The following is a 12,563-nucleotide window of genomic DNA, read 5'->3' on the forward strand; positions in this document are numbered from 1 at the left end:
TGTGTGTTTATATATGTGTGTGCGGGTGTGTGCGTGTGTCTTCGATCATGAGCGAGGTTTCCCAACATCTCTTTGATAAAGCCAAAGCCCCGAGCTGTAACTACAGTGTTGTAAACAGCGGGACAGCTTAATCACAGCCATGCGTCTCAGTCAGCTGTGCCGCTCAAAGCCTGGCTTATGTCTTTCCTCTTCCCCACTTCCACACGCAGTAATTTACTGTATGGATTTTAAAATCTCCAAAGATCTTATGCTTCACCGTCATTTAATGGACATTTATGAGGCCCTGAAAGTCCATCCAAAGAGTGTAACGCGTCTAGATGCAAGTCTTTCCATATATTTCCTGCTGTGTATTGGAGGGAGGTATGAGTATTCATATTAGGGATGTCACGATAACAAAAAATCTACTAGTCCATACTGATACCACCAAAACGATACTCGATACCACAGAGGAAAATAAAATATAATAATTGAATTGGGAGGGCATTGTCGCATTAGTCGGTAATACATGAATCAAGAATGAAGAAACACATTAGAAGCAGTAGCATACATAAATACAATAGAATATAGAGCCACAACAGTGCTTTAGATATTTTTTTCAGATAATCCAGTATTCAATATGCCTCATAAATTGATTAATCAAATAAAATAAAATAAAATAACTCCAAATTGTCATAACTGTACAAGTTAAATAAAGATGAATCCTTATTAAAGCTTTCTTTTGTGTGTGTTTTTTTTTTTATTATTATCATTAATAATACAGACACCATTAGTAGACAGTAGCAGGTTTTAAAGGCTGCTGTCACTAAGACTTAATCGACAGAGACAATATGCTGTTACACATGCTGTTCACGTTCAAATGGCGGATATTTCGTTTTTTGGAGAAACAATTGCATCCTCAATTATAAATGATATAATTAAGATAATTAACTCTTTCGCTATACCCCATAATAATAAGTTCTTCCTCATCCTAACCTGTTTGGGGTGCGTCCGATTTTGTATTCAAATGTCTGTGCTGTGCAAATATATACCGCTATATAAACAGTACAGCAAAAACTCTTCCCGCTGACAGCATACAATATATACCAACTTACTGCCTAGCCCTAGTGTGTATGTGTGTGTGTGTGTCTCGTCCAATCAGGGCTGGGTATATTTGTATAGAGGAGCAGAAGGAACTGGGGGGGGGAAGTCTTAATCTCACGGAGAGAAAAAAAGAGAGAGGAGGTTTGTGTGTGGTATCTTGGAGAAAAGGATAATGGCCTCTTGCGCGGTAGAAAAGAAGCCCATGTAGCGCCACTGACAGACAAGGTCACCCAGAACTGTGGGGCGGGGAGTAGAGGTGGCCTTGAAAGGCAGGCCTCAATCTCAGCCTCGCAGGGCTCAGGTTTATAATACTGTATCCTGGATTTACATTCACCTAGAGGGGGCACACCATAACCGGCCTGTAATGAAAGACTGTAATACGGACCCGCTCACCGATTCTCTCACAGTATGTGGGAGGGAGAGAAAGCGGCACGCTGTTGCCGGTCAGTCGGTTTGTCTTGCATGTTGGTGCGTTTCTGTATTCGAAAGGGTTATGCAAATGTTATTATTGTTATTACATTTGCTCGATATGCTTAAGGGTGTAATTTTTGAGTTTTTGTAATCAAATCTTTTTTTTTTTTTTTTCAATTCCCATCTCCATTTAAGTTCTTTATTTTTTTTTGTGTGTGTGTGTTTTTTAAATATGTGCCAGCCCTCCTCAGATCATCTGTTCCCTCCGCCAATCATCATGCGGCGTCCTTGATCCCTCTTCCTCTCCGATTGGCTGTACTCCTCAGCCGTGGGCATTTCCACAGATGACAACCTATCAGAGGACAGGACGCGCAGACACAGGGGGCCAGGCCGAGGCCGCGCTGTAATGGAGAGTCTGTCCGTCGGTTTTAACACTCCTCCCGCTTTGATCGCACACGCACACATTTTGTTACCACGTTAACATGCTCTCGTTGTAGAATGTACTGTAAATACGTGTTGTTCTGTCAAGCATCCGTGCGACTCTAGTGCAAATGCATACATATAGTGCATAACTCTTTCAATGCCGTTTTTATCTCACACACACACAAACAAACACGTTCACTCCTGACTGCTATCAAGTGTGCTTTGTATCCGTCAAGTGTTGTTCTCACCGCCGGGCCCAAAGAAATACACGCTTTAGTTCATCAGAGATGAAAAAAAGAGAGACACTCTCGCTTCAAAGCCAAACAAAGGGCCACAAATAGATAAAACACCGGGCTGTCCGTCAGAGGTGTAGGATTATTAGCAACATCTCGTTTCAGCCATTCGGAATGAAAATAGAGTTTATTTGAGATGGGGTGGTTTGGGGGACGCAGTGTTATTGCTGTACTTATCAATTACGCTCCTAACCGGATCAAACCGAACAGTCCGGTTTGTGTTTGTATCGGTAAATGTTGCAAATACGCTGTGGCATTAAGGTTTTCATGGTGATGGATCCTTTGTACCGTTTGTTTGGCAGCGTAGAAACGCTCTCAGTTCTTTAATCTCGAGCTCTATGCTTTCCCTCACCCCATCTTAAAAGGTGAGCTGTTTCGTTGTATAATTAAAACAACACTGACAAAAAAACAAAACAAAAAAAAAAAACTGGAGAATTTTCCAGAATGTCACAGCGGTGTCAGTCACAGCTCGGAGAGATCAAGTCATTGTTGTGTTATGTGCAAGAAGTCGGCTGGTTTGAGACAGCCGGACAAAAGAGCACTAAAGAGGCAGTCCGGCGGCGGGTTATGAGGGTCTGAGCCCCAGTGAGGGGCTGTGGTGACCTGCGCTGACCGCTGGCCCAGGGGCCAGACCCTGTCGCCACTCGCCCCTTGAGGAGGTGCTTGCCAGGGCAGGAGGGCATGGGAAGCGTCCGGGATACGGCAAATGCGCCGTAACAGAGAAAGAGAGGCTCTTGAGTCTTTCAGATATAGCAGAACGTGCAATATTACGAAGTTTGAATACTAAACGCATCTATTTAGAGCCATAAGACTATAATTTATCATCGAGTTACTAATGTACTAATGTTAGTATGCAATTATAATTATTGCTGTTGATTATTTTATATAATTCATTTATATGTTGTTAAATTATAGTTTATATTATTAATGTTTATATTATTATTATTTGTAGAAGTATTTTCTCTTTACTTTCCTTTATAATGAATTTAGCTAGAACTGCATTCATTTTTTTTAAAAGATAATTTAATCTATTTTTAAAACAATACCAAATAACTTCGGTAACACTTTTGCAATAAGGTTCATTACACTGTAAATATATATATATATATATATATATATATATATATATATATATATATATATATATATAAATATTCATGATTAGTAATCACAACATTTTTTTTTCTATTGTCAAAGCAACTTAAATAATTTATTTAGTTCAGATAACATATTATTTTGAGTTTCTGATGATTAAATCAATCTCTTTAATTGTATTAACTCACTTTTTCCATTTCAATGGACTAGAATTTTTTTTTTTAAGGCAACCAGGTAACTTAATTTTTTTTGTTAAGTTCAACCAACAATTTTTTTGTTGAGTGTAGTTAACATTAGTAACGAACATTGAGCAATACAGTATTTATTAATGTTAGTTAATAAAAATACAGATGTTCATTGTTTTCCCTGTTAGTTCAAGTACAACCTTTGATTTTTATAACGTATTAGCAAATGTTGAGATTAATAAATGCTGAAGAAGTATTGTTCATTCATAGTTCGTTAACTAATGCACCTTATTGTAGAGTGTTACCATCATTTTTATTACCGTTGTGCTGGATTTTTTTTTCTTTTTCTTTTTTTTTTTTATAATGTCTCCTGTTTTAATTTTGAATAATGTTGTAAACGAACACTTTATATTCCATAATATCGCTGAAGAGTGCTAAGTTTAAAGCTAAACTCAGTCTGGTGGCTTATGCAAACTATTATATAACATTTGCTTTAAGGACATTATTATTTCAAAAACAAAAGATAAGAATGGACAACAGGGAGTTTGTTTGTCTTATCAGTCTCTTTCTCGGTCATTTATCTTACCTGCCACCAGTGGGCAGTGGCACCGAGCGCCACACACCACAACACCACACTAAGAGCCAGACGTCACTTATATGACACCAGCCTGCCAGACAGAAACAAATAACTACAAATTTTAACCCCACGTCTGGTCAGTTCAGACTAACTCTGATAAACGCCACCTCTACTCTTACACACCACAGGCTGTCGGACTGGATTTGCACAAAACAGACATTTATTAAATGAGAAGCTGAATCAGAGTTCAGCAGAAATGAATTGCGTTGGCTGGAGTGTTATAATTTAATGATCACATGGATTTTGTGTTGAACGCTAAATATGCATGTTTTTTAATTTGTTGAATTTCTAACTGTAAATTAAATGACGTTTTTTAAAATGTATTTAAAAGTGTAAATGAGCACATGATAATCTTATATTAGTGTTTTTTTGTTCAGTTATTAGCTGTGGGCTATTAGTAAAATGCTGGCGTGAGCTCGTTTGTATTGATTAGATGTGAAAATGCTTGCTTTGCAGTCCATCATGTGAAATAATTATAATTGTTTGCTATTGACAGACGCTTAATTTTTAATTAGCCGTTTTGAAAATCACACCTTTTGTTTCCTCGTTGATGCAAATAGTTTGACGCGCCTGTGTCGGTGGGAAAATAAATGAGCTTGTCATTTTATGTAGAAGATTTCTTTTTCATTGCTTTAAATTGTGTTTATTAGATACATTTTAATATGATTGCTTTATGATTAAATGAGTGATAAGTAAAGCAAAAATGATTTACATTTAAACACAAGTTTAGTTTTTAGATAATTATACTTAGAATAAATCATATTTTGTGAACATTTATTTACTTATTTTATTATCATTGTTAATATTTATGCATTTATTGAGTTATTTGTTTCTTTAATTGTCACTGAAGTTTTTTTCAGCGTTTGCAGGGGATCAGAATTCACTTTGAGCCGTCCGGTAGAAACTTTGATTTGGGAGTTTGGCTGTCTATTGTGCATTTACTTAGAGCTATGCAGTAGAACAAGCGACAGACTATTTCATATCTGCCTGTCACTGACACACTGATACCATTGAGTACTAAAGTCTTTAAACATGTTTATTTGTTACTTTTATGTATTTTATGGTATTTTATTTTGTTTATGCTTGTTTTCGGTTTAACTTTGCTGTAGTTTTTAATGTCTTAATTTTGAAGGGTTTTAAATTATACATGCATCTAAAAGTTTGTACAGTTCAAATATAGCAGAACTCATCATTTTAGTCTGTATATTCCACAATCAATTAGGAAAGCTGAATTTATTTTTTCTAAATGCAACTCAGTAGCGGTATTCCTTGTTTTTTGTTTTTTTTTTAAGCTGAATGTCAGCACACTAACTGAAGCCGAAGCTGAATTTGAGCTCACATGAAAGCGACACTGACCTCCGTTCGCATTGAGAGCCGCTCTAATCCCTCTCCCAATAGTTCACTCCTCTACTGCACGCCACACAATGCCGTGACTCACAGCGCTGGCATACATGCCTCTCCCCGGACACCTTGCTTTATTATGAAGGGCCGGTTTGTTTTGGCAACTCAAGTACAATCAGAAAGAGCACTGGAGCCTGTTTATTTGTTTATTCATTTGTATGTGTTTTGTCTCTCAGGAGGGCTACGGGGTGATTGTGCTGAACCCCAACGAGAACTCTCTGGAGGTGGAGAAGGTTCCGGATCCAGCCAAGAAAGCGTCCCCGGATGCTTCCGATGAGCCTGCTGAAAAGAGAGAGAGGAAGGAAGAGCGGGAGAGCAAGAAAAAGAAGGACTTTTATGAGAAGTATCGCAACCCACAGAAGGAAAGGGAGACGGAGCGCATCCCGATTCGAGTGAGTGGCTGAGGGAGGATGATGGGAATGGAGAGGGGGAAAGGAATATGGGGTGAAATAGAGGGTGAGGGGAGGTTTAGGCAGTTGAGTGAGTGGGCCACACATGTGCGGTCAGGGGGCTGTGGAGGATTTGGAAACCATCCAGATTTTTCATCTCGCTTTCTCTGTTTTTAAAAGCCCAGCGAAATCGCTTGATGAGCACCGTTTTATCCCTTGATGTAATTCCTAACAATGTGCTTGTCTTTTATTATTTATTCTAAAAGTTACATCACAGTATGAGCCACTAGGGGGAGGGCATTCTCATTGTAGAGAGCATCTGATTGGACTAAAATCAGTGTAGTGCAGGATGAGTCATCAATCAATCCAATCCAACTTCATTTATACAGCACATGATAAAACAACATAGTTGACCACAGTGAAATGAAAAATAAAAAAACGTGAAAACTACAAAAAATATTAACCACGAGAAAACAGCAACACACATCGTTCAAGACTAACTCGTACGGGTAGCTACAGTACAATCAGCTACCTTCATAAATATATTTGTTCAATTTCGACAGAAGATAATTTTTATTTTTATATGTGAATATCTGCGTGAAGTGAATTTGTCCAAGTTTAAAATCACAAATCTGAGGAATGACAGATGTTGCCTTCCATACTGTGATGCACATCCAAGTGTAACAGATTAAAACAAAAATTGTAGGATGGTTGATTGGATTTTGAGATGTGGCCGTTTCCCTTGTTTAAAAGAGGAGACGGGTTTAGGAGAACTAAGTGATTGGAAAAGACTGCCATAGGTCAACAAAATCAAGTGTCTTGGTTTTAACGGAACATTGAGTTAGAATATGTTGGTTTAATAATTGCGAGGTAAAAAAAAAAATGTTTTATGAATTGTTCACAGTGAGATCAATAACATGCATTTAGAAAGTATTCATTTCATGCCAACTTTGGGTACTCTAGCATCAGTGTTTTGCCTTAATTGAACTCGTTCATATTTTGGGCGAACGTGAACTGAGCGTAGTCTACTGTATTACTGCCTGCCTGATGAACGTTACTGTGAACGCGTTCATTCTGGTGTCTGTGAACGCACCCTCTCTCAGTTTAACTTTGTACAATAGGGTGCCAGATTTGTATTGAGCCTTCTGTAAACAGGCATTAATATGTAGTAAAAAAACACACAATCTGGCAACACCAGCCAGCAGTGTCGCGCCGCGGCCGCTGTCGACAGAGCAGCAAGTGAGGAGGCGTATGATCATTTAAACGGATTTTATGATGAAGTCGGTGAGGATGGGAAAAATATTACATTTCTGTTCGAACTGCCTGTCGATAAAATAATTGTTGTCTGTGGTTGAATATGGGCTGTGGCAATTATAACCTAAAAAAAAAAGCTCGCAACATATGAAAAAAAAAAAAAAAAAAAAAACTATAAATGAACTAGTTTATATTTTGAACTATGAACTGAACTAGTTCATTTTAAAATGTGTGAACTGAACTTTGAACTACTTCATGTAGAAGGTGAACTTTTCTCAACACTGTCTAGCATACAAGCTAACATACATGGAAATATCCGAAAATATCCACGTTTAATTCCATGGCATCTTGGGTCAATCTGTTAGCATGCAGAGAAGATATACACACACATTTTTCGAGTATACAAATCAAAGAAATAAATCATTTCTAATGCAAAACCATGAGGCAACCAGATGAAAGGAGGAAGCATCAATTGGAAAAATTGTCTCCCGAAAGTTAGTGCTTTGTTTTATCACCATTTGACGGCCACGTCACATATCGTCACACTCCTTGTGCTGTCATTTACTGTCGTTGACTCCGTAGCGGTGTGTGAGCTGTCAACACACTTCAGAGGCTACCTTCACACACACACACACGGCACGTTGAGGTATAATTATCTGCACTATTAGCATGAAGTCAGCTTTAAAACCGTCGTACCTCTCACTTTCCCTCTCTTTGTAAACAAATTCTCTTAATTACTCTTTTTAAATTCCTTAATAAATTCTCACTGAGGACAGAATGCTGTGGTGTTGCCCAGATGAAGTTGTTTTTTAACACACACAGTCAGTAAGAGGAAAAAAAATCTATGAAATAGCCATCAGTGAGTGTGAATCTGAGATTTCAACACCTCGTCCATTTCTGAGGCGTTTCATCAGAGTTGGTGTGGTGAATAGAGGAAGTTGCTCTCCAGACTGCTGTGTATAATGAAAAAAACTCACTGTCAATATCTATGAGAGCTGACGTCTTTATGCGCACATACCAGCAATGTGTGTTTATGAGTAAATGATAGAGAAAAGGTGTGTGTACGTCTTCAAGAGGAGCTGTATTACCCTGCAGAGGAGAAAGGGAAGAACCCATAGCAATGTCTTAATAAATATTTCAGTTTGGGATTCATATGAGAAGACTTAGCATCCCTCTCTCTCTTCCGGGAGTCTAGTCTAGCAGTATGTGATAGTCCAGTTCTGCTGGGCGGCCTTGCAGTGGTCTGAACTCTGACGTCCGCCTGCTTTCCACTCGGCCACATTATGCAGTTCCAAACCAGAGCGAGCTGCTCCAGCACAAGGACATGTGCCGATGATGACTGTGTGTCTCTGACTTATATTTGTGCTTGTGAATTCCTGTTTGGGAACATTGAAGTACGGTTGCCAAGTGGAAACGCACGCACGTTGGAAAAGCCGTTCTGTTTTGAACCACTGCAGGAAAATATTAAAAGGGCTCTGTTGAGATGATTTCAGGCTTTCGTTTATGTGTTGTTGGCTTGTTTAGTTTTTCTATAACTAATATCCTGCAGCACATTGTCGGTGGCTGAAATGTAATGATTCAGAGCTTTGATTTTATTTTCTTTGTATACTTTGAGATCCTGTATATTTGTTAAGGGTTTATGTGTGTAGTACTTAAGTGATTATAGTCGCATAAAAAGATTGATTCTTTGGAAAGGCTTTCATAACATTTAGAAGCACTATTGGAGTTGCTTGTTAAGGCAAGTATTGCTTTTACTGTTGTTAATAATCTGTATTGTTTGAATGTTTTTCAAATCCCCTAAGTATTAAACATAGGGAGACCCAAGAAAGACCTTTCTAGGCACAAGAATATGATTTAAAAGCTCAGTGGTGGAATATTTTCCACATGGGCTAGTAACAAAATAAGCCAATAAACCACTCAGAACACATCAGCAACCACATAGAAATTCTTCAGAAAATATACACAATATAATGATTATAACATATAACATAACATAATATAACTGTGCTTAACAGATTATTTGTTCATGTAAATTTGTTTATCTGGAAATGTAATGATAGTTGATGTTTTCCAAAACACGTATGTTGTTTCTGAGTGATTTGAAAATATATTGTATGTACATCAACACAAACTGACATTACACATTTTTAATATATTTTACAAATTAAAAAATAAGCTCTCATTAGTTAACATTAGTTAATGCATTAACTAACATCCATCCATCCATCCATTCACTAATCCGTCAATCCACTCATCCACCCATCCATCCACCCACCCACCCACCCATCCATCCACCCACACACCCATCCATCCATCCACCCACCCATCCATCCATCCACCCACCCACCCATCGATTCATCCATCCACCCACCCACCTATCCATCCATTCACCCACCCATCCATCCATCCACCCATCCATCCACCCACCCACCCACCCATCCAACTATCCATCTATCCACCCACCCACCCATCCATCCACCCACCCACCCATCCATCCACCCACCCACCCATCTATCCACCCTCACATCCACCCATCCACCCATCCATCCATCCATCCATCCACCCACCCATCCATCCACCCACCCATCGATTCATCCACCCACCCATCCATTCATCCAATCATCCACCCTCCCACCCACCCATCCATTCATCCACCCATCCATCCATCCACCCACCAACCCATCCATCCACCCACCCATCCATCCATCCATCCATCCATCCACGCAAATCCATCCACCCATCCATCCATCCACCCACCCATCCATTCATCCACCCACCCATCCATTCATCCATCCATCCATTCATCCAATCATCCACCCTCCCACCCATTCATTCATCCATCCACCCATCCATCCACCCATCCATCCATCCACCCACCCACCCATCCATCCATCCACCCACCCATCCATCCATCCATCCATCCATCCATCCATCCGCCCATCCATCCATCCATCCATCCATCCATCCATCCATCCATCCATCCACCCACCCAGCCATCCACTCATCCATCCATTCATCCACTCACTCACTCACTTACTTTCTTAATCCTACCTTCCTTGAATACTTACTTATGTTAACTCGGGTCCATTAGGTAATATTAACAGATTAGCAACTTATAATAACAATAATAACATGTTAGTATTAACATTAATAAATGCTTTAGAATTATTTCTCATTGTAAATTCATGTTAACTGACATAGTTAACTGTTGTTACCAGCTTATTGTAAAGCTCCACTAATTACAAAAAATAAGTAGATTATTTAAATTATTTAAATATAATCCTTGATATTTGCTTAAGTACTCCTGGTTTTGATTTTTTTTTTTTTTTACTTTTTCATTGGATTTCTTTCAGTAAGATACCGTTGTCTAACGAAACTGACGTAAGCGTCATACACCCACATTTACATATTTGATAACTAGCACCGAAGCCCTCAATGAGTACATATTATTTGGTATTACATTGTGTCATTGGATCCAATCAGATTACAGTGCTATAGATCGATGTGAGTCTCCTCGGATCATTTTTTTGATGAATCTGTAACTGCGCTGATGTGTCCGTGTCTGTATTTGTGTGTGTGTTTTCTCCTCCTCTCCACCCATCCTCTCAGGCCCTAGAGTAGGAGGCGGGTCACAGCGAGTCCCATTCTCCTAAAGTTTTTAATCTTTTATAGTGGCATTGTACGCGACTGAACCTCCTCTCCTCCCCTCCTTGACTCCCCGTAGAGCACTAGACCACCTGCACGTCGCTCTGGCCGGGGCCTGCAGCTCCAGGCTTTGGTAGCGCTGAGTTGATTAATACACTTCCTTACCCCCATTAAGGAGCCCTTAACTGCCTTTAGCACTCTTACTTTTTAGCACCCCTCGGGTTGCGAGCCCCCAGCCCTGCCTAATCTCCCCTCAATCTTACAGATCACAGCCTCAGCGGCCCATGTCTGCTGACGCCGAAGAAGAGGGGTGGACATGAGAACCAGGGGGGGCTGAAATAGTGGGGGTGGCATACAAAGTTTTTTTGGGAGTTCACTTTACTCTGAATTTGAGGCCTAATCCAGTTACCTATTTTCTGTCAGCCAAGCGGAGGAATAGCAAGAACAAAACCCACATTCAGAGCTTAAGAAGCTTCCAAAGATTTCATTCAGGCCTGAGCGGTCCCGGCTTAGGGCCCCAGCCCCAAGGGGAAAAGAGCAAGTGGACAAAAAGCCCAGTGCGCTCAGCCTTTCTCTAAAGCACCACTTATTTTTGTAAATGACTAGAATCCTTCTCCTAACACTTTTTTTTCCCTCTCTCACATTTCTTATTGTTGCTTTTTTTTGTAAAACGTTCTGGGCTCGAGAGAAAGGAAGAGCACTTCGTCAAACATTCAGACGCAGCAGCTTGTGGGAGGTGTTTTTCTTTTCATTTTTTGCTCTTTCCATCTCTCCGTTTATTCTTTTCTTAAGTGCCTGCAGAACTTTAAGTGTCAGATCCTTGTGGAGATGGCATGAGTTTATTGAACGCTCGAGAACGCCATCGCTTTCATACACCATGTACGCTATGACCTAACACGCAAAAAAATAAAACATCCATTGACACCAGGCCTCTGCTTTACATTGTTTCCCAACACACAAGTTCTGCCTCTTGTCGCATTTACCGTGAAATGATTTCGAAGGCAGTAACATTTAAGTGTTGGATCTGTTAGCTGGAATGTAATGCTGGGAAATAAAAGGATGGCCTTTATAGTTATGATTGAAATGTTCTGGGTTGACGTAATCCAGCATAACACATTAGACCTTGTTCATGAAACGCGAGCATTCACAACTGTAAATCATTCACACATCCAAGCATGCAACAGTTTTACGTGCAGTTTACACAGAAATTTGTTCTGCTTATATTTCATGATTAAAGATCTCCATGAATTATAGTGTACCAATTTTCTTTTTACATTTTTTTCTTTTTTTTTTTTCACTTTTGATGAATTCTCATCAGCACGAGCACATGCCTGAAGTCCATATATGGGCTGTTCAGACAGCTCAAGTATAATGATAAATAATAAACGTGAGACTTATTGCAGGGTTATTTTTTCATTTGTAATTTATTCCTGTGATGGCAAAGCTGAATTCAGTGTCACGTGATTCTTCAGAAATCTTTATATTATTCTGATTTGCTGCTCAAAAAACTTTTTCTTATTATTATCAGTGTTTAAAACAGTGGTGCTGCTTAACATTTCATTTTTGTGGAAACAGTGTTCTATGATGAATAGAAAGCTAAACAAAATATTTATTTGAAATATAATTGAATGCAAGTCTTATTGACCCCAAACTTCTGAAAAGTGGTGTTTGTCATTTTAAATTAATACATTCATTGCCTTTTTTTTCTAATAAAAAATAGACAGAATTTAACGTGTTTGTACACACGTAT

The 12,563-nt window shown here is 39.1% G+C and overlaps 1 protein-coding gene across 1 annotated transcript in view; it reads left to right on the plus strand.

The window, feature by feature from the left end:
* The window catches only part of arb2a (ARB2 cotranscriptional regulator A), a 204,520-nt gene that overhangs the window by 75,276 nt on the left and 116,681 nt on the right, over positions 1-12,563 (plus strand). Inside the window, exon 7 of the mRNA XM_039661736.2 lies at positions 5,702-5,917. Coding sequence (XP_039517670.1) covers positions 5,702-5,917 — 216 coding nt within the window. The remainder of the gene's footprint in view (positions 1-5,701; positions 5,918-12,563) is intronic.

Source organism: Pimephales promelas, chromosome 4, assembly GCF_988280905.1.
Source record: "Pimephales promelas chromosome 4, fPimPro1.hap1.1, whole genome shotgun sequence".
NCBI lineage: Eukaryota > Metazoa > Chordata > Actinopteri > Cypriniformes > Leuciscidae > Pimephales > Pimephales promelas.